This window comes from Pristiophorus japonicus, chromosome 10 (assembly GCF_044704955.1).
Source record: "Pristiophorus japonicus isolate sPriJap1 chromosome 10, sPriJap1.hap1, whole genome shotgun sequence".
NCBI lineage: Eukaryota > Metazoa > Chordata > Chondrichthyes > Pristiophoridae > Pristiophorus > Pristiophorus japonicus.
Genome location: NC_091986.1, coordinates 190,547,024 through 190,568,356, shown reverse-complemented (window position 1 = coordinate 190,568,356; position 21,333 = coordinate 190,547,024). Strand labels below are relative to the sequence as shown.

General features: G+C 43.3%; 1 protein-coding gene across 1 annotated transcript in view; it reads right to left on the bottom strand.

Moving 5' to 3' along the window:
* The window catches only part of tsga10 (testis specific, 10), a 156,078-nt gene that overhangs the window by 86,273 nt on the left and 48,472 nt on the right, over positions 1 to 21,333 (bottom strand). The window contains exons 2-3 of the mRNA XM_070892429.1: positions 13,849 to 14,072; positions 4,661 to 4,816 (exon numbers count right to left, since the gene is read on the bottom strand). Coding sequence (XP_070748530.1) covers positions 4,661 to 4,816; positions 13,849 to 13,923 — 231 coding nt within the window. The 5' untranslated portion in view covers positions 13,924 to 14,072. The remainder of the gene's footprint in view (positions 1 to 4,660; positions 4,817 to 13,848; positions 14,073 to 21,333) is intronic.

Below are 21,333 nucleotides of genomic sequence, written 5' to 3'. Positions count from 1 at the left end.
GCTGCCTGCTTTCCTGCCATTTTGAGCTTCTTTCAAAGGTTAAATTTAAGTATGGGGGCAATACTGACAATGCCATACCTTGTGTGAGTCTTCTGCATCATAGTTCTACAAAGGAGACAATTCATTCAACTTAATTGCATCAGGAATATCAGAGCCCATAGGGTGCTGGGCAGGAGGCCTTACCCACCTCGGGTATTTCGAGACAGGCATTCGTACCTCCACCTAAGTGATGCAGACTGTGTCAGAAGGCTGCGTTTCCACAGAGAAGTTGTAACTGAGATCTGTGAGTTGGTCAAGGCAGGCCTGCAACCTAGCAGCATCAGGAGGACTGCTTTGTCAGTTGAAGTGAAGGTTACAGCTGCACTTTCATTCTATGCTTCAGGATTGTTTCAAGCTACAACTGGGGACGTGTGCGCCATCTCTCAACATGCAACACATGTCTCCATTCGCCAGGTCACGGCTGTACTGTTATGTGCATAGGAATGACTTCATAAAGTTCCTCATGACTGCCCAAGCAATCCATGACAGGGCTGTGGGCTTCTCCAGGATTGCTGGCTTCCCAAGGGTACAGGACTGCATTGATTGTACCCACATCGCCTTGCGAGCACCTTTAAAGGGTTCTGAGATGTACAGGAACAAAAAAGGCATCCACTCCATTAATGTGCAGCTCATGTGTGACAATGTGCATCATATCATGTCAGTCAATGCAAGATACCCTGGCAGTACCCATGATGAGTCCATCCTATGCAACAGCATTATATCTGCCATGTTTTAGCAGCAGCCAGAAGGGCAGAGCTGGCTACTGAGAGACAAAGGGTACGGCCTTGCCACCTGGCTCATGACGCTCCTACACGTAACCCGGACGGAAGCTGACCATCAATGCAACATGTCGCACAGTGACACGCAACATCATTGAGGGGACCACTGTCCTATTGAAACAGCGTTTCCGATGCCTGGACCATTCCGGAGGCTACTTGCTGTACTCCTGCGATTGTCGGTCAGTTCACTGTTGTGTGCTGTGTGCTACATAACTTAGCCACCATGAGGCAGCAGCACCTGCGGTGAGAGTGGCTGATGATAATGATGTGGAAGATGCAGGTGAGGAGCAGGAGGAGGACGTCGACCAGGATAAGGAAGCCATGCAAGTGCCTGAGGCGGAAGTATGACATCAGAGGAGAGCGAGCTATCGTGCTCCTTTAACGATTGCTCGAGCCTTGCGCCAGCAGTTCATCCGTGAATGCTTTACTGTTGCCCAAGGGCTCAGCGACAACTATTCCACATGCACATGTTTATTGTTTGGAGCTGTTCCGTAATGTGTTGTATTAATGGAACATGATTCCGTTTTAATGTAAAATATATTTTATTCAAAAGTTTACAATGTATTAAACTTAACTTTAATAAAATTATTCTTGTATCAAATTTTATTTTAATATCACTCTAAGATCACTTAGAAACTTGTAAATTTAGATAACTTACAAAAAACTTTTAATTTGAGAACAGTTACAACAGTAACAATAATAACAGTAACAAAGAAAAGCTGCACCGATCTCTCCTCCCCCTTATTCTCAGACCACCCGCTGCACTTGGTCTTGGATACTCTACCATCCCTGCCCGCAGGTGGTGGCATGGTGTTTCTGGGCTTGATACCAAGCTTATTCTTTCTAACATCTTGGGTACTGTGCACCTCGAGGGTGGGGGACGTCGGCGTCAGGCGGCAAGTTGGAGGGTCCAGCTTTGGGCTCTTCAGAGGCTGGTGTGGGGATTGGAGTGGGAGTAACAGTTGATTCTGTCAATGGACGCGGGGTCTGGGCATGTTCCCTTATTGCAGCAGCTAATTCCAACATGCCGTCCCTCATGTTGAGCAAAACTGTCTGAACCAGCTGCAACATTCCCTCCCTCATGGTCAGTGACGTGGTTTGCACTACCTCTGACATTCCCTTCCTCATGGTCACTATTCCCTCACTGATGGACCTGGATATGGTTCCATTTCTCGTGTCATTGCTGTTACTTCTCCCGATAGTCCCGCTACCCCATCTCTCACCCCACTGACGGCATCCAGGAGTGATCGGGTAAGGTCAATGCTCTCCGCACTAAATGACATCATCTGAACCACATCTGTTAGATACTGCACCTCAGGAGAGCGCGGTCGAGCTTCCTTCCCCTCCTCCCCACCGGTGTGGCTCGCATCCCAACACTGGGACCCACAGCCTGGTACGGTGGGGCCCTGGGTGTGCCTCGCTGCACCACACCACTGAGACTGGCAACCTCGGAAGGTGGGGCCCTGGGTGTGCCTCACTGCACCACACCACTGAGACTGGCAACCTCGGAAGGTGGGGCCCTGGGTGTGCCTCGCTGCACCACACCACTGAGACTGGCAACCTCGGAAGGTGGGGCCCTGGGTGTGCCTCGCTGCACCACACCACTGAGACTGGCAACCTCGGAAGGTGGGGCCCTGGGTGTGCCTCACTGCACCACACCACTGAGACTGGCAACCTCGGAAGGTGGGGCCCTGGGTGTGCCTCGCTGCACCACACCACTGAGACTGGCAACCTCGGAAGGTGGGGCCCTGGGTGTGCCTCACTGCACCACACCACTGGGACTGGCAACCTCGGAAGGTGGGGCCCTGGGTGTGCCTCGCTGCACCACACCACTGGGACCCGCAACCTTGGAAGGTGTGAAACTATGGAATGTCCCACCAACACTCAAACCACTAGTCATGAGCAGCACCTTCTCCAAAGTCAGTACAACAGTGGAAGCTTCATCCAGCTACATCCTCTCCCCCTCACCGACATGTTCTTGGTCTGGAGGATTGGATTGGAAGATGTTCTCCTCTTCAGGCTCATCCTTGTCTGACTCTTCTTCTGCATTGTCAAGGTTGGCCTCAAAGTTCTGCAAAAGATAACAGAACAGTCAAATGGTTAGCAGAAGAGGGGGCAGGGTGAGTGGCATGAGTAGGCTCACACAGCAGGCTGATTTGAAGAACCATGATGAATTTTTGCAGGACTTACCCTCAAGTGTGGGCCCAGCTTGTGCAGTACCAATTGTTTTTTTCCAGGCAGGACCCATCAAAGCAGCGACCCTCTCTTCCAAGGGTGTCACAGTAGGTGCAGATTTGATGGGCCTCCTCCTGTTCCATGTTTTTTCCCTTTTAGTATGTGCCACCTTTCTCTGCAAAGATGAAAATGCAACTTTTTAAAGAGAGGGTGTTTTTCTGCTGAGTGGAACATATATAGCTGGTCACATTTACAATTGCAATTCCATTGAATAAATGAAAATATTACTTACACTAACTTCTTGACCAAGGTCCTGTCACTTCTTTTTACACTGACCTCCAGATTTCGTGGTGGTCACCATTGCGCAGTAATCTTCTGCAACTTGGTTCCACAGCATTTTTTCATTTCTTTGGGTGGAACTTTTACGTGACCTCTGCTGGTGTCCAGCTCCTGCCATCTGTTCTCAATCACAGAAACTAGTGCCTCCACTTCTTCCTGTCAGAAATTCTTGGTCCTTGCACTGCGTTGCATCTTGTATTGCTCCAGCTGCGATTTTCCCAATGCTCCCACACAGCACTCCTTCTCACACACAACTGGCTCTTTAAAAATTGCCAAATCCGAACTGTACTGAGCATGCGCGTCCATTGGCACATTGTCAAAAACGTAACTTTTTTTCCCCGCGCATGCGCAGAAGGTGCAGCGTTGTTTTTCGGCGCAGACAGCAGGCCCCACCCGCTGAGGTGACTGGACACGCTGCATGGTGCCAAATTCTAATTATACATCGGGGAAACTTAGGCAAAATATTTCTGGTGCATTTCTGGCCTAGAAAAATGAGCGTAACTCTGGCAATACGCCAGAAAACGGGCTTGGGGAAAATTGAGCCTTATCGGTTAGAGAAGATTGCGATATTACAGGAAATTAAATTTAATGAACACTAAGTCCCTACACAAACAACTATGAGCAATGTGGACATTATGAATCAGTGACACTGAGTCAGAGAGGATGTGAAAACTTCTGATGACAAGGTCGTGGAAGGCATAGAACCAGTTATCCCATCACTGACTGAGTTCAGAAAGGCAATCGCAACTGTGTGAAGCATTACCTGCAACTGAGGACCTTTTTGGACTGGTTAAGACATAAACATTGTTCATTGAGAAAGGCACAAATAATATTAAGCAATCTATTGCTGTATAGATTTTTTAACAGAATGAAATTATGTTCAATTCAATCTGGCCGTTACGTCATTTATCTAATGCAGCAAATCGCCAAACTCTACCATCGTGAACAGTCTGATCATTTCAGTCAGTCTCGAGAGGGCTTGTTGTAGTGAAGATCGACTGTATTTCTGTGTGCGGATATCAGGTTAAGATAGGAGTAGGCTGTAAGATAATGCTCCAATCTCAAATTAGCTGCTAAGGATCATCATCAAGGCTCACACATGACATGAAATTTGTCACTTGGACAAGGCACCAGAGGATGATCTTTGCCTGCGGAACCATACCCAAGGAAGAAAAAATGTACTTCAGGAGTTACAGAACACGTTTTCCATTGAAATACAGCAATAAGTTACAGAAGAATTTGATCCGGCATATAAAAATACACATTGTAAAAGAATTAAAACATAATACACAAAATACAATGAAAACACATAAAATGCCATTGCTTACCTGCTCATAAAGGAGTTTGCTTTGGTCTCTTTCTGCAGTTAAAACTTTGACATTTGCCTGGATTTCTGCCATGTGCCTTTCATATTTACTCAACATGGCTTGAAGATCGTCGCGCTCTTTGATAACACATATGAGTTCAGACTCATAGCTTCCTCCCTAATTTTAAAAAATTGACATGAAAGTTGAAACAATCTTAAATAAGCTGGATAAGTGATCAACACTTCCTGCATGAGTATTGCTACATAAGATTTTGGAGCTCTTTCAGAAATCCAATTGGTATATAAATACACGAAGGTTGTTTATAGTTGTAGATACCCTTTAAAGTCCTTCAAAGGCTTTTGGAATTAGTGTCACCTTATTGTTATAATTATTTAATTGCCCCATCCATTTAAATTTCACTTGCGTACAATTATCCGCTCCCACCACTTCTGCACACTTTATACTAGTCTTAATTTGTACGTTAATGAGCTGACCTCAGGAGATTGACGGCAAATTGCACACTTCCATTTGAGTCAATATAAGAAGTGCCAATACCCATTCTGTTACAGTATAAACAAATCACATACATTAATAGAAAAGAAAAGCATGGCAAGTGAGATACTCCAGGAAGTGTAAACGCAAAACCTTTAATACATTTCCAGCAGGTCTCCCAGGCATTGCTTACAGTGATTCATAAGTTTGACAAGAACAGTCATGCTGTGCCAAGCAGTATTATCAGGGATAGAAACATAGAAAATAGGAGCAGTAGTAGGCCATTCGGCCCTTCGAGTCTGCACCACCATTCAATATGATCATGGCTGATCATCCATCTCAACACCATATTCCCACTTTTTCCCCATACCCCTTGATTCTAGAAATCTATCTATCTCCCTCTTAAATATATTCAGTGAATTGGCCTCCACAGCCTTCTGTGGTAGGGAATTACACAGGTTCACCATTCTTTGAGTGAAAAAATTTCTCCTCATCTCGGTCCTAAATTTCCCCGTATCCTGAGATTGTGACAACTTGTTCTCGACTTCCCAGCCAGGGGAAACATCCTCCCCGCATCCAGTCTATCCAACCCAGTCAGAATTTTATATGTTTCAATGAGATCCCCTCTCATTCTTCTAAACTCTAGTGAATACAGGCCTGGTCGACCCAATCTCTCCTCATAAGACAGTCCTGCCATCCCAGGAATCAGTCTGGTGAACCTTCGCTGCACTCCCTCTATGGCAAGTATATCCTTTCTTAGGTAAGGAGACCAAAACTGCACACAATACTCCAGAGGTGTGGTCTCACCAAGGACCTGTATAACTGTAGTAAGACATCCTTGCTCCTGTACTCAAATCCTCTTGCAATAAAGCCAACATACCATTTGCCTTCCTAACTGCTTGCTGCACCTGCATGTTTGCTTTCAATGACTGGTGTTCAAGGACACCCAGGTCCCTCTGTACACCGACACTTCCCAAGCCATCACCATTTAAATAATACTTTTTCCTTATGTTTTTCCAACCAAAGTGCCCACTCATTCAACCTATCTAAATCACCTTGCAGCGTCTTTGCATCCTCCTCACAAGTCACAATCCCGCCAAGTTTTGTGTCGTTAGCAAACTTGGAAATATTATATTTGGTTCCCTCATCCAAATCATTTATATATATATTGTGAATAATTGGGGCCCAAGCACTAATCCCTGTGGTATCCCACTAGTCACTGCCCACTACCCCGAAAAAGACCCGTTTATTCCTACTCTCTGTTTCCTGTCAGTTAACCAATTTTCGATCCATGCCAATACATTAACCCCCAATCCTATGCGCTTTAATTTTGCACACTAATCTCTTATGTGGGACTTTATCAAAGGCCTTCTGAAAATCCAAATACACTGGTTCTCCCTTATCTATTCTATCAGTTACATCCTCAAAAAACTCCAGTATGTTTGTCAAACATGATTTTGCTTTCATAAATCCATGTTGACTTTGTTTAATCCCTTTGATATTATCTAAGTGTGCCAGTATCACTTCCTTTATAATAGACTCCAGCATTTTCCCTACTACTGATGTCAGGCTAACCGGTCTGTAGTTCCCCGTTTTATCTCTCCCTCCTTTTTTAAATAGTGGGGTTACATTCCAGTCTGCAGGAACTGTTCCATAATCTGTAGAATTTTGGAAGATGAGAATCAATGCATCTACTATTTCCATGGCTACCTCTTTTAGTACTCTGGGATGCAGATCATCAGGCCCTGGGGATTTATCTGCCTTCAGTCCCATTAGTTTCTCCAGCACTATTTTCTTACTAATTATCATTTCCTTTAATTCCTCTTGCTTATTAGACCCTTGGTTCCCCAGCATTTCTGAGTCATTATTTGTGTCCTCTTCCATGAAGACAGAACTGAAGTATTTATTTAATTGTTCTGCCATTTCCTTGTTCCCCATTACAAATTCTCCATTTCTATCTGTAAAGGACCTACATTTGTCTTCACTAAACTTTTTCTTTTTAGGTACTTGTAGAAACTTTTGCAGTTGGTTTTTATGTTCCTTGCAAGTTTACTCTCATACTCTATTTTTCCCCTCTTAATCAATCTCTTGGTCCTTTTTTGCTGAATTCTAAACTGCTCCCAATCCTCAGGCTTGCTACTTTTTCTGGCAACTTTGTATAACTCCTCTTTGGATCTAATACTATCCTTAATTTCTTGTTAGCCATGGTTGGGCCACTTTTCCTTTTGTGTTTTTACACCAGAAAGGAATGTATAACTGTTGCAATTCATGCATTCGTTCCTTAAATATTAGCCATTGCCTCTCCACCGTCATGCCTTTTAATGAATCTTCCCAATCTATCATAGCCAATTCATTCCTCATACCTTCGTAGTTTCCTTTGTTACTGATACTGTTCCATCAGATTTGGGACATCCTTGGATTCTGGAAGTACTGGGATCAGGTTTCAATGTCTAGCAGTAATTTGGGGAGAGGTAGAATCCCAGGGCCTGGGAGTACCAAGAAACACTGAAGATTGGGGTTGGGAAACACTGGGAAAGCTCCCAGGACGTGGGAACACTAGGCAATCAATCCGCATTCTGAGAGCATTGGGAATGGAGTCAAAGATGTACAGTTTGATCATTACATTCTCTGGTTCAATATTCTATTGCTGCTCTACATTGCTTGGAAATTTTGATCATTGTGTTTACAAAGGCACCTAGTCAGTTTTCAATTTAATCTTTAACTATTTTAACACAATTCATGGAATATGTATGTTGTCCATTTTTTCTTCCAATGTATAGTGAAGATTGCATTTGCCCGTTTCAAACTTTTTCTTTAGTTCTGGTGACATCCTATCAAAGCTCATGCGGCTCATACATCTCATCCCAAAAGACTGCGGACTGCGTACCAAGGAAGGAGCAGACTCAGCTGATGCATCCAAAGAAACTGTACAGAGAAAGCTTTCTGACAAGGGTGTATAACCCTCTTCTAGACAGATTCCAGTTTGCTCATTTAATTATTGTGCTGCTTAGCATTTTGTCTTTATAGTTTCTATGTATCATTTTACTGCAAATACATCTTCAACATTAGTTTGGCTTGGGTAAATTTGAAAAGTATATTTCTCTATCACCCAAAAGACAGTTGACTTATATAGTTCTTATACAAGATAGATTTTGGATTCTAGGGGAGTCAAGGGATATGGAGATATGGCTTAAAAGTGGAGTTGAGGTCGAAGATCAGCCATGATCTATCTTATTGAACGGCGGAGCAGGCTCGTGGGGCTGTATGACCTACTCCTGCTCCTAATTCTTATGTTCTTAAGTCTTCAGTAAGTAGTTCACATGATTACAGGGTTAATTATTAGACCTGGATGACACTAGCACAGCTACAGCAGTGAATCAGGATGCATGTTACAGTTGATAAGAGACTTGGGGGTAGATTTTAGTCTGAGCCCACTTTTATGCCCACATTACACCCAAAAAAAGGATGCAATGCATACCAATTTCTAACCGGTAATCTGCTTATTGATGCAAGCAGATTACCGGTTAGAAATTGGTATGCATTGCATCCTTTTTTTGGGTGTAATGTGGGCATAAAAGTGGGCTCAGACTAAAATCTACCCCCAAGTCTCTTATCAACTGTAACATGCATCCTGATTCACTGCTGTAGCTGTGCTAGTGTCATCCAGGTCTAATAATTTACTAGGAAATAGTGTTGGAAAGAAAGCTCGAACTGTGACAATTGCTTCTGAGGTAGATAAACTGATCATAGTCGATGGTGTTATTTCCAATTTGCAAACAAGCAGCTATTGGAGTCCATCAATGGGAACACATACTTTTCATCTTAATCCAATTGATTCTTATTCTAAACTTGGCTGTTTTTGTACGGACAGCTTGGAGTCTCTGACTAAAGGTATTAATTTTCAGTTAAAAAAAAACTTCCCATTTCACCAGCATCGTATAGTTCAATGCTAATGGCATCACTAATATGATTCCAGATTGCCCAAAGAAGATTTTTTAGGACCATAATGCATCCTCAAGAAAATTTGACTTAATGTAAAGCACTGTGGTCACTTATTTTTCAACAAGAATACTGTTTGTAGTGCATCACTGCAATTGATGAATTCACAGATCCTTTCCTGGCACACCCATGTTGATCAGCAACAACCACAAAGTTTCACGGTTGAATTAAAAGCCTTTGAGATCGAGAAAAGCTGCAGAGAACAATCTATTGAAATCACGTTGTTATATGATGGTCTTCAGGTGCTTTTTCTCATTCCCAGCACAATGGACTACATTCACAGGCAAGCACACACTTCCTATGAACTGAGATATGACCTTTTGCACAAAATAATGTGAGAAATAGTGTGCTTTGGATGAATAATAAATCTGTTTAGTCATTCTGATCATTGGCTGATAATATAGACCATATATCTCAGGCTATAACTATGAATCTGTATTTCAGAAGGGCATTTAAAACTGTCTCAAATAATATACATTCAAAAATGTGCATGCCCATGGGATAGAAGGTGAAGTATTAAGAGGAACTGATGTGCAGCTGATAGATAGAAAACAAAGGAGAGTGTTGTGTAGGGAGATGTCAGAGTGGAAACCAAATGCCAGTGGAACGCAACAGAGTTGATGTTGGGCTCACTATTGTTTATCATTTTTAATATAAATGATTGAGGATGGAACATTGTCCAAGGTGTCAAAAGTCTTTAGATGAAGCCAAATTATGTGCAGTGGTCAATGATGCTAACTGATGTACAACAATTCAATGGGATCTGCACAGGCTATGCAAATAGGCAGAGAGGTAGCAGCTGGAAGTCAACACAGTTAAACTTTATGTCATGAGATTAAGTAGAAGCACAAGTTTAGATTACATATTAAATGGCACTGGTCTTGTAATAGCAGAGCAAGAAAAAGATCTGGAAGTTTTGGTGGATAAATCATTAAAACTATTGGTTCAATGGTCATAGGAGATGAAGAAAGCAAATAAAATGTTGGGATACACAGCATTGCTATAGTTCCAGAATCACATTAAGGAAACTGCCATGTGGCTTGTAAGGTAGGCTAGATGAACCAATTGTCTTTAGCGGACCACAACATTACTAAGTTACTACGTTATTACTCTTTTCTGCCCTCAGCCTCTGCACCGAGCGATTTCTCATCCTCGGTGATTTCAATTCCATCTCAATTCACCATATCCTCGCTCCTCTGAGATCACTAGCCTCCAAGTCCTTGCTTAATCTCTCCCTCTCCATATTCATGGCCATCTTCTCAACCTTGCTATCTCAGGTTGCCTCTCTTTTCCTATCATCTCAATCATAGACAAGGTCATTTCTGATCCCTTCTTGTATCCTCCACCACTTCTGCATCAGCCCCCGGAAAAAATTCTGCTACAATTAAGTTACAACAGCACCTTCAAACACCCAACTGTCTCGTGTTTCTCTCTCCATTCACCATGATACTTCGGCAGCTATCTACCTACTCAATCACATCCTCACCTCCGTTTTTGCTGCCCTTGTCCCCAGCAAAGCCCCAACTCTCTCCTACCTTGGTTGTTCCTCCTAGAATAGCCCCCATCTTTAACGACAACAACTTGTATTTATATAGCACCTTTAACACAGTGAAACGTCCCAAGGTGCTTCATAGGAGTATTATGAGATTAAAAAGTTGACAAGCCGCACAAGTAGAAATTAGCGCAGGTGACCAAAAGCTTGGTCAAAGAGGTAAGTTTTAAGGAGCGCCTTGAAGGAGGAAAGAGAGGTAGAGAGGTTTAGGGCGGGGAGTTCCAGAGCTTGGGGCCTAGGCAACAGAAGGCACGGCCACCAAAGGTTGAGCGATTATAATCAGGGATGCTCAAGAGGGCAGAATTAAAGTGCAGACATCTCGGGAGGGGGGGGGGGGGGGTTGGAGGAGATTACAGAGAAAGGGATGGGTGAGGCCATGGAGGGATTTGAAAATAAGGATGAGAATTTTGAAATCGAGGCATTGCTTAACCAGACGCCAATGTAGGTCAGCGAGCACAGGGATGATGGGTGAGTGAGACTTGGTACGAGTTAGGACACAGACAGCAGAGTTTTGGATCACCTCTAGTTTACGTAAGGTAGAATGTGTGAGGCCAGCCAGGAGTGCGTTGGAAAATCTAGAGGTAACAAAGGCATGGATGAGGGTTTCAGCAGCGGATGAGCTGAGGCAAGGGCAGATGTTACAGAGGTGGATATAGGCAGTCTTAGTTATGCTGCGGATGTGTGACTGAAAGCTCATTTCAGGGTCAAAAATGACACCAAGGGTGCGAACAGTCGGGTTCAGCCTCAAACAGAAGTTGGGGAGAGGGATGGAGTTTATGGTGGGGATTAAAAACAATGGTTTCTGTCTTCCCAATATTCAATTGGAGAAAATTTCTGCTCATCCAGAACGCAACTTCGCTCCTTAAGTTCAAGGGGCGCAGACTTGAACGTATATGGCTGATAACTGATATCTGGCTGGAAAAATCAAGCACTATCACATTCAAATCCCTCCATTGCCTCATCCCTTCCTATCTCTGTATCCCTTCCAGCTCGAATACCCACCAAGAATTCTGTATTCCTCCAACTCTGGAACCTTGTACATCCCCTCACTCCTTTTACCCTACCATTAAGCAGCTATGCCTTCAGCCGTCTAGACTCTAAGCACTGGAAATCCCTCCGTAAACCTTTCCATCTCTCCACCCCACTCTCCTCCTTTAAGATCCTCCTTAAATCTGCTCTGACCAAGCTTTTAATCACCTCTCCTATTCTTGCCTGATTACACTCCAGTGAAGCACCTTGGGATATTTTCCTACATTAAAGTCACTTTAAAATGTAAGATGTTATTAAAATCTTACCTCTGCATACACTTCCTGTATGTGCCAATCAACTTCCTGTCGTCAGATTTTTGTCACACTTTTTGTGTCATCTTTTTTCCATTATAAATTCCGCAATCTGGTCACGAATTTAATGCAATCTAGTGACTGGGTTCCCACAATTCTCTCAAAATGCTTTTTGTTTGCAGTGTACCTAATTTCCCAGGATGTATCAACACTGTTCAGTCAGCTTAACGGAGAAATATTTGAAATTTTGTTTCTAGCAATTTCTGCTCAAATGTTTTTCAATATTATTTGAAGAGTAGCTAGAGGACAAATTTCAAAAGCCTTACTGAGGTCAAATTCATTTTAAGTGTTTTTATTTAAGAAAGGGGAGACTGTATATATTTGTGATAGAAAAAATGCTAGTGTCTGATTACACACCTGTTGTAGCCTTTGTGTCCTGTAAACCTTAGAAAGCGAAAGAAAAGAAAGAGGCGAGGGGAATAAAGTGTCTTTCTTCACATAATTTTACACTCCTTAAACCTCTCCGCCTCTCTCTTTTCCTTTAAGACACTTTAAAAAACCTACCTCTTTGACCAAGCTGTCCTAATATCTCTCCTTCTTTGGCTCGGTGTTAATTTTTGTCTGATTACGCTCTCGTGAAGTGCCTTGGGATGTTTTACTAACTGAAGGCGCTATATAAATGCAAGTTGTTGTTGTTCAAATAAACACGTTTGAAATTTGAGGTCAGCTAATTAGCTCAACTGTGTTTTGTTGAAAGTTATAGATCAATGCTAATGGCATAACACCTGTAAGACACCGATTCTAATTTTGAACATCAATAAGGCAAATGGAGAGACAGACAAACAGACAGACAGACAGAAAGACAAAGATAAAGGCAGACAGGTAGTTTCTTACATCATTCTAATTTGATTTTTTTTTAAATACAGAAATTGAAATTCAAAAGCAAGCAAAACATCTTGGAGGCAATCAGATAGGATATGAGGAACAATTGAAACTGAGGATGAGGGGACCTATAGCCTCTTGCCACCTGTTCTTGGGGGTAGTGGGAGTGCAGGGAGTGGATGGAGGGTTAAGGGCAAGATGAGTTACAATGGGTCATGGAGAAGAGGATACAGGTTGAATGGGTAGTTCAAAGGATATGAGGCAAGGGGAATGGGTACTAGAAAGGTGAAGAGGTAGGGGATGCTATGGGAATGAAGGGGTGGGAAGAAGCACACGTGATTGAGGCAGACAAAAGAAAGGAAGCAACTGAGGATCACATTTTCCCACAACCCACACCACAAATGCAGTCCAACCGTTGGTGGTTCCTTTCCCTGTCACATCACACTATGCCACCTCCCACCCAAGGAAAAGAAAAAAAGGATCAAAATTAAGAGTTAAGGAGAGAGATTCAGAAGAGAAAAAAGAAATGAAATACAGAATTGGGGGTGGGCAGAGGAGAGAGAGCGTGAGAGATAGAGTGAGAGAGAGAGAGAGAGAGGAAGTAACAGCAATATGAAGACAGCAGAGGTAGGTGAGAGAGACCATAATCTCTGGCTTATCACGTTATGGGAGATCGACTAGTAATATAATAAAAATCATACATCACATACTACCTGCCACATTCATATTATAAATTCATATTATAAATTCCTATGTCCTAAATTGCCCATGTAAACATGTTACACTATAATTGGACTCTCCCATCATCACAATTCCCTGTTAGGCATTCCACCCTGGGACATCTCACTTCTTCATGCCTCAGTAACTAGCAGAGAGCTGAAAGCAGCAAGGAAATGATAGTGAGATAAAGCCCTGGGATTTGAACTCACAACCTTGGTTGAGAATATATACAGGTACCTTTAAAGAAATATCTTCATAGAATTACTTTGTTTCAAATAAAGTACCTTTACAGGAGATGAGCGCAGTGGACTACGTCCTCTGGATGAATTGCCTTGGCTTGAAGGTTTGCTTCTCAACATCTTTAACAAGTATTCTACCTCAGCTTTATAGAAATCTCTTTCCTGTGCTATATTCCTCACAAATGTGTCTAAAAGAAAAGGAGACTTATTTTGCTCATATGAACGCAGCTGAGATTCCGTACTTTTGGATTCAGGAGTAAATTCAAAATCTGAAATGAAACAAGCAGAAAAGTAGAATGAGAACAATGCTACAAGCTTATCAATCAACTATTTCATCCAGCAACCTGTTTACTTCATTATTCTGTATTTTGTAAATATAACATTTTTTTTTAAAAAAAGAACTCAGTGAGGTGGTGGGTTCTGGCTTTTCCACTTTAGACAACCATATTTGGCACTCAACATACCTAGGTCAGCAGCAATTACTCAGCCAGATAGCATGCCTTAACTCGAAACTCAGTGAAGCATCCCATATTAAATGCTCTCTCCTTCTACTGTATTGCCAATTTGCTGGGGCCTGGACTAATAATCCAGAGATGTGAGCTCGAATCCCACCATGGCAGCTGGGGAATTTAAATTCAGTTAATTAAATAAATCTGGAATGAATAGTTAATCATCAGTAATGGTGACAAAGTAACTACTGGATTGTCGTAAAAATCCATCTGATTCAATACTGTCCTTTAGGAATCTGCCATCCTTACCCGGTCTGGCCTATGTGTGACTCTAGACCCACAGCAATGTGGTTGACTCTTAACAACCCTCTGAAATGGCCTAGCAAGCCACTCGGTTAAGGACAATTAGAGATGGGCAATAAATGCTGGCATTGCCAGCGACGCCCACATCCTGAGAATGAATTTTTTTTTAAAAATCGGCTAATAATGTCTGAAAATCTGAGATGTCATCGCTGCTTTTCAGAATATTGTAGCCAGCAGATACCCTGGTGAAGATTACAAACTTATTAAGTTTATAATTATTAGCAGAGCTATAATGTATGAAATAATTAAAAACTTTCCTCTTACACAGACTCATTAATTGACTAATGGTACATTTTGCATGACACAGGAATTTACCTTACTTGTAGTTCTCTTCTCCCTTCCTCTCCATAAAGCACTGACTCGTTAGCATGGTTTCAAAGGTACCAGCAGCCCATGCCCAATGGTTCTCCCCTATGCGCCTGGACAGCATGTGTGGCAGGCTATTTTGACTATAAGACTCAAGTCAAGCCTGATTATGCTGTCACCTGATGACCAGCTGCATATCTTTTCCAGCAAGTCACTGGATTTCAAGCAAGAATGTCAACCGTGGCTAATTTTTTAATTTTTCTCCAGCATTGTAGGGCCCCCACCATCCGTTGGCTGAAACGAACTAATTCAGCACCGATCAAGGATTAGACCTCAGAACTTTTTGGGTCTGTCCGCTTTAATACTACACCAGGAAATGTAATTAAGATTAAGCTATCTGGGAAGCTCAATACCCGGAGTTTCAATGTGATTCAACGCTTCAAAAAACCTAAATTATTTTGCTGCCTAGAAGTTGTGGATTTTTATACATTTGATCACTTTTTCCAAATGACAGCCAACCTGTATCATGGAGTTTCTCAGCTTTATTTTGTTGGCACTTCTCAAATTGAACTAATACCCCACTGCTCCCTTCAGTCTTCGCCTGTAATTCTGCTCTAATTTCCTCAAGTTGCTTCTTGGACTTTGCTGTATCCTGGAGAAAGGGAAGAAATAACTTTTAAAAGGAGGCAATTAATATTAGAAAATATGTGCCAAATACCAAAAAAACTAATATTTAAGAACTGCCATTTAAATTTTCTGTTTACCCGAGCCCCAGCCCAATTCCAACCTAATAAACTCAAGCCAAATTGAATGCAAAAAACTTGCAAAGCCAGATTCAATATGAAAAATTGTTTCTATTCTTTTTGTCTGATATCGTTCAGATTTCTTGACAGAGAGCTACCTTTCTACACGAAACCAAGTCAAGCTAGTAGTAATCTAGTCTGATTAAAACCCTGAGCAAGCTTAGTTAGACTGAACTTTTTGGTCCAGTATAATGTTGATGGTTGTTATCAATATTACAAATCACACTAAATCAGGTTCAATTTTGACTCTGCAAAATTACATAGCACCACTTACTGATCTCAGTTTTACGATGGCTTGCTCCAACACAACAATGTCCCTCTCTTGCTTTTCAATTTCAATCTATTACAAAGATATTCAATTATTATACTTCAACAATACAGTACCATCTAAAATTGGCTGTAAAATGATCACATTTGTTCCATGTATTTCAAGTAAATGATGCCTGCATCGTAATGCAGTTTAGGTACAGCAAAAATTAAATACCATGCAATATATAGTCAGTTACTCATCTTATGATGTATGTAACCGGCATTATGATGTAAACATAATTATGTAAACTTTCATTGCCTTTTAAGGCATGGGTGTCCATATAAAAATGAATGTTTCCAATGCAGAGCTTCAACTAGGTTATTTGCAGCCATTATATATGAAATAAATTAATCTATGAACTTAAGAGTCCCTTATTGGAAATATGACATTCCATAAGCTATTTTAATTTCACTGCATATGCAATATTGGCCATCTCACCTCACTGTCAGTTGTGTCTCCTGCCATCTGATAATGAACAGGACAAGAGTCATGGAGAAGTCTACAGACATCCTATTTTCCCAGATGCAGAGGCATATAGTGTAATAAGAATAAAACCACACAAACTCAGCAGCGACCTCAGCATCAGCCTCACACATGATGCCGGCACACCCGGCCCAGTTGACCCTGGAAAGTCCTCCTCACTAACATCTGGGGACTTGTGCCAAAATTGGGAGAGCTTCCCCACAGACTAGTCAAGCAACAGCCTAACATAGTCATACTCACAGAGCCATATATTTCAGCCAATGTCCCAGATTCCTCCATCACCACCAGCAGGACAGACCCAACAGAGGTGGTGGCACAGTGGTATACAGTCGGGAGTGAGTGGCCCTGGGAGACCTCAACACTGACTCCAAACCTGATGAAGTCTCATGGCTTCAGGTCAAGCTCTGGTAAGGCAACCTTATGTTGATTACCATGTACTGCCCTCCCTCAGCTGATGAATCAGTACTCCTCCATGTTGAACACCACTTGGAAGAAGCACCAAGGGTAGCAAGGGCACAGAATGTACACAGAATGTGGGGGACTTCAATGTCCATCAACAAGAGTGGCTCAGTAGCACAACTACTGACCGAGCTAGCCAAGTCCTGAAGGACATAGCTGCCGGACTAGGACTGTGGCAGGTGGTGAGAGAATCAACACAAGGGGAAAAATCTACTTGACCTCGTCCTCACCAATCTACCTGTCGCAGATGCATCTGTCCACGATAGCACTGGTAACAGTGACTACTGCACAGTCCGGTGGAGATGAAATCTTGTCCTCACTGAGGACACCCTCCATCGTGTTGTGTGTGCCTGGCCAAAGACCGCCCTAAGTGGAGAAAGAACATCCGGTAGGGCGCTGAGCACCTCGAGTCTCGTCACCGAGAGCATGCAAAAAACAAGTGCAGGCAGCGGAAGGAGCGTGTGGCAAACCAGACTCCCCACCCACCCTTTCCTTCAATGACTGTCTGTCCCACCTGTGACAGAGACTGTAATTCCCATATTGGACTGTACATTCACCTAGGAACTCACTTTTAGAGTGGAAGCAAGTCTTCCTCGATTTCGAGGGACTGCCTATGATGGTGTCATTACCACCGTGCTAAATGGGATAGATTAAGAAGACCTAGTAGCTCAAAACTGGGCATCCATGAGGTGCTGTGGGCCATCAGCTACAACAGAATAGTATTCCATCACAATCTGTAACCTCATAGCCCGGCATATCCCTCGCTCTCCCATTACTATCAAGCAAGGGGACCAACATTGATTCAATGAGGATTGCAGAAGAGCATGCGAGGAGCAGCACCAAGCATACCTAAAAATGAGGTGCCAACCTGGGAAACATGCAACAGAGGACTACATGCATGCGAAACAGCAAAAGCAACGGGCTATACAAGGCTAAGCGATCCCACAATCAAGGGATCAGATCAAAACTCTGCAGTCCTGCCACAGCCAGTCGTGAATGGTGGTGGACAATTAAACAACTAACGGAAGGAGGAGGCTCCATGAAAACCCCCACCCTCAATGATGGCGGAGCCCAGCAGGTGGGTGCAAAAGACAAGGTTGAAGCATTTACAACCATCTTCAGCCAGAAGTGCCGAATGGATGATCCGCACCGGCCTCCTGAGGTCCCCACCATCACAGAAGCCAGTCTTCAGCCAATTCGATTCGCTCCACATGATATTAAGAAACGGCTGAGCACACTGGATGCAGCAAAGGCTATGGTCTCAAAAAATTTCCCAGCTGTTGTGCTGAAGACTTGTGCTGCAAAACTAGCCGCACCTCTAGCCAAGCTGTTCCAGTACAGCTACAACACTGGCATCTAGCCAAAGATGTGGAAAACTACCCAGGTATGGCCTGTCCACAAAAAGCAGGACAAATCCAATCCAGCCAATTACCGCACCATCAGTCTACTCTCAACCATCAGTAAAGTGATGGAAGGTGTGGTCGACAGTGCTATCAAGCGGCACTTACTCACCAATAATCTGCTCATCGATGCTCAGTTTGGGTTCCGTCAGGATCACTTTGCTCCAGACCTCATTACAGCCTTGGTCCAAACATAGACAAAAGTGTGGAATTCTAGGGGTGAGGTATCGTGACTGCCCTTGACATCAAGGCAGCATTTGGCCACGTGTGGCACCAAAGAGCCTTAGTAAAATTGAAGTCAATGGGAATTAGGGGGAAAACTTTCCATTGGCTGGAATCCTAGCACAAAGGAAGATAGTTGTAGGTTGTTGGAGGTCAATCATCTCAGCCCCTGAACATTCCTCAGGGCAGTGTCCTGGGCCCAACCATCTTCAGCTGCTTCATCAATGACCTTCCCTCCATCATAAGGTCAGAAGTGGGGATGTTCGCTGATGATTGTAGTGTAGTTCCATTCGCAACTCTTCAGATAATGAAGCAGTCCATGCCCGATAGCAACAAGACCTAGATGACATTCAGGCTGTTAAGTATCAAGTAACATTCGCGGCACACAAGTGCCAGGCAATGACTATCTCCAACAAACGAGAGTCTAATCCACCGTCTCGTGGCATTCAACGGCATTACCATCACCAAATCCCCCACCATCAACATCCTGGGGGGTCACCATTGACCAGAAATTTAACTGGACCAGCCACATAAATACTGTGACAACAAGAGCAGGTCAAAGGCTGGGTATTCTGCAGCGAGTGTCTCACTCCTCTGATTCCCCAAAGCCTTTCCACAATCTACAAGACACAAGTCGGAGTGTGATGGAATAGTCTCCACTTGCCTGGTTCAGTGCAGCTCCAACAAGACTCGTGAAGCTCAACACCATCCAGGACAAAGCAGCCCGCTTGATTAGCACCCCATCCACCACCTTAAACATTCACTCCCTCCACTACCAGTGCAACATGTCTGCAGTGAGTGCATTCTACAAGATGCACTGAAACAACTCACCAAGGTTTCTTCCGCAGCATCTCCCAAATCTGCGACCTCTACCACCTAGGCGCATAGGAACACCACCACCTGCAAGTTCTGCTCCAAGTTACACACCATCCTGACATGGAAATATATCGCCGTTCCTTGAACATTGCTGGGTCAAAATCCTGGAACTACCTCCCTAAGAGCACTGTGGGAGAACCTTCACCACATGGACTGGAGCGGTTCAAGAAGGCAGCTCACCACCACCTTCTCAAGGGAAACTTTGGATGGGCAATTAATGCTGTAGCAAGGATGAGAACCTTTTTGAACAGTGTAAAATGACATGCTAAAACAAAAACCAGTTGACCAAGACAATAGTAAGCAGCAAGGTGAAGAGATATAGGCCCAGATTTTCCTCTCCGGCAGCACTGTCGCTGCAAGTGTGATGAGCAGAACTTACGCCCATCGCCCTGACCCAGACAGATTTTCCAGGAATAACAACTGAAATATTCTAGATGAGTTCCCAGCGATATTCCCATCTCTGATTGGGAATTCACCATTGGGGCTGCAAATGGCGTGGGTCAGGATTTAAATGCCTGCAGCAGCTTAAAGAGCTAAGCATCAACAAAAGAAATAGTTTTATTCTGACAAGCAGCATGAACATTTCTGAAATGTCTGTAAGGTTAGGTGCAGGGAACAGAGATTCCAAATTTTCTGAAGCTTACATAGAAGTGCTGCTGAACTAAATTCAGGTGCGAAGGGAAGGACTTTTTGGAACATAAGGAAGTTGGCTGGCCAAGGGAACAGCACAGGCACAATCAAAGTTGGTCCTGGAAGAAGGTGCCATCTCCACAAACCCCCTTTCACACCTATTCTGGGCTAAATAAGTTTAATTGATTATCAGAGGTCAGGCAAAGGAAGAAGTGTACTATGCATTTTTACCACCTTCAACCCACCATTTTGTGGGCTTCAACTCACCATTGATGTCCAGCAGATTCCTTTCACGCCCCAATTTTGAGCTACAACTGCAACTTTGTTAACACCCGACATACAAGCACCCACAAAAAGCCTCATGTCATATGCAATTACTTGTTCATGCACTTGTCAACACTCCCATTATGGTGTGAATGCAGTCACCTGGTTAAACTACATCTCTCTGCAGAGAGCATTCTTTTTTAATTCTTCTTAAAGACCAGAATACAAAAAAGTGCTTGGCCACAGATGGTGCCTCTCAACCCCGACCAGAGAAAATCTTAGAACTCCAAGAGAGTTGGGGCAGGTTACATGGTCGTCATGACACTCTGTTTATCTTCATTCTCATGCTGGAGGGTCATGCATAAAGTGTCAGCAAACTACATTATGAATTCTTCATGTTACTCTTTCTACTGAAAGTCACGCAAACTCATTATGACCTCTCTTGTCCTCCTCTAAATGTCATACAGCAATAAGCAGAGGATAGCCAAGATCTACCTCTTTCCTCAGTTTCCAGCTCTGCCAGCAGTGCTTTAAACAGTGCAAGGCGAGCACATAATGCAATACACAAAGCATAAGTAGGAAGGAGGAGCTAGAGGTGAAGGTTGAGAAGATGGACCTTCTTGACAGGAGGGTTTGAAGGCGGCAAATTCTGCTTTTACACACGCTTCTGGGATCTCTACCAGTACTACGGGAATCAAATTCCACAATAGTGTTGGTGTGCTGCAATTTGCCTTATAAGGAGGTCTCCTCATGGATAGCCTGGAGGAGGAAGGCACCCAAAGCCAGCAAAGGGGATCAGGCAGATAAGCAGCATGAACGGGATGTACAGGAGAATCCATTAGGCTGAAAGACATGTGTGCTCTACAGTCTTGAAATTAATGCTCGGGTCACTTACAGACCAGACTGAACTCCTTGGTACCCTGCAGCCACAATGCCAAGTGAAAATTTCGTTGGGGTCTGAATGA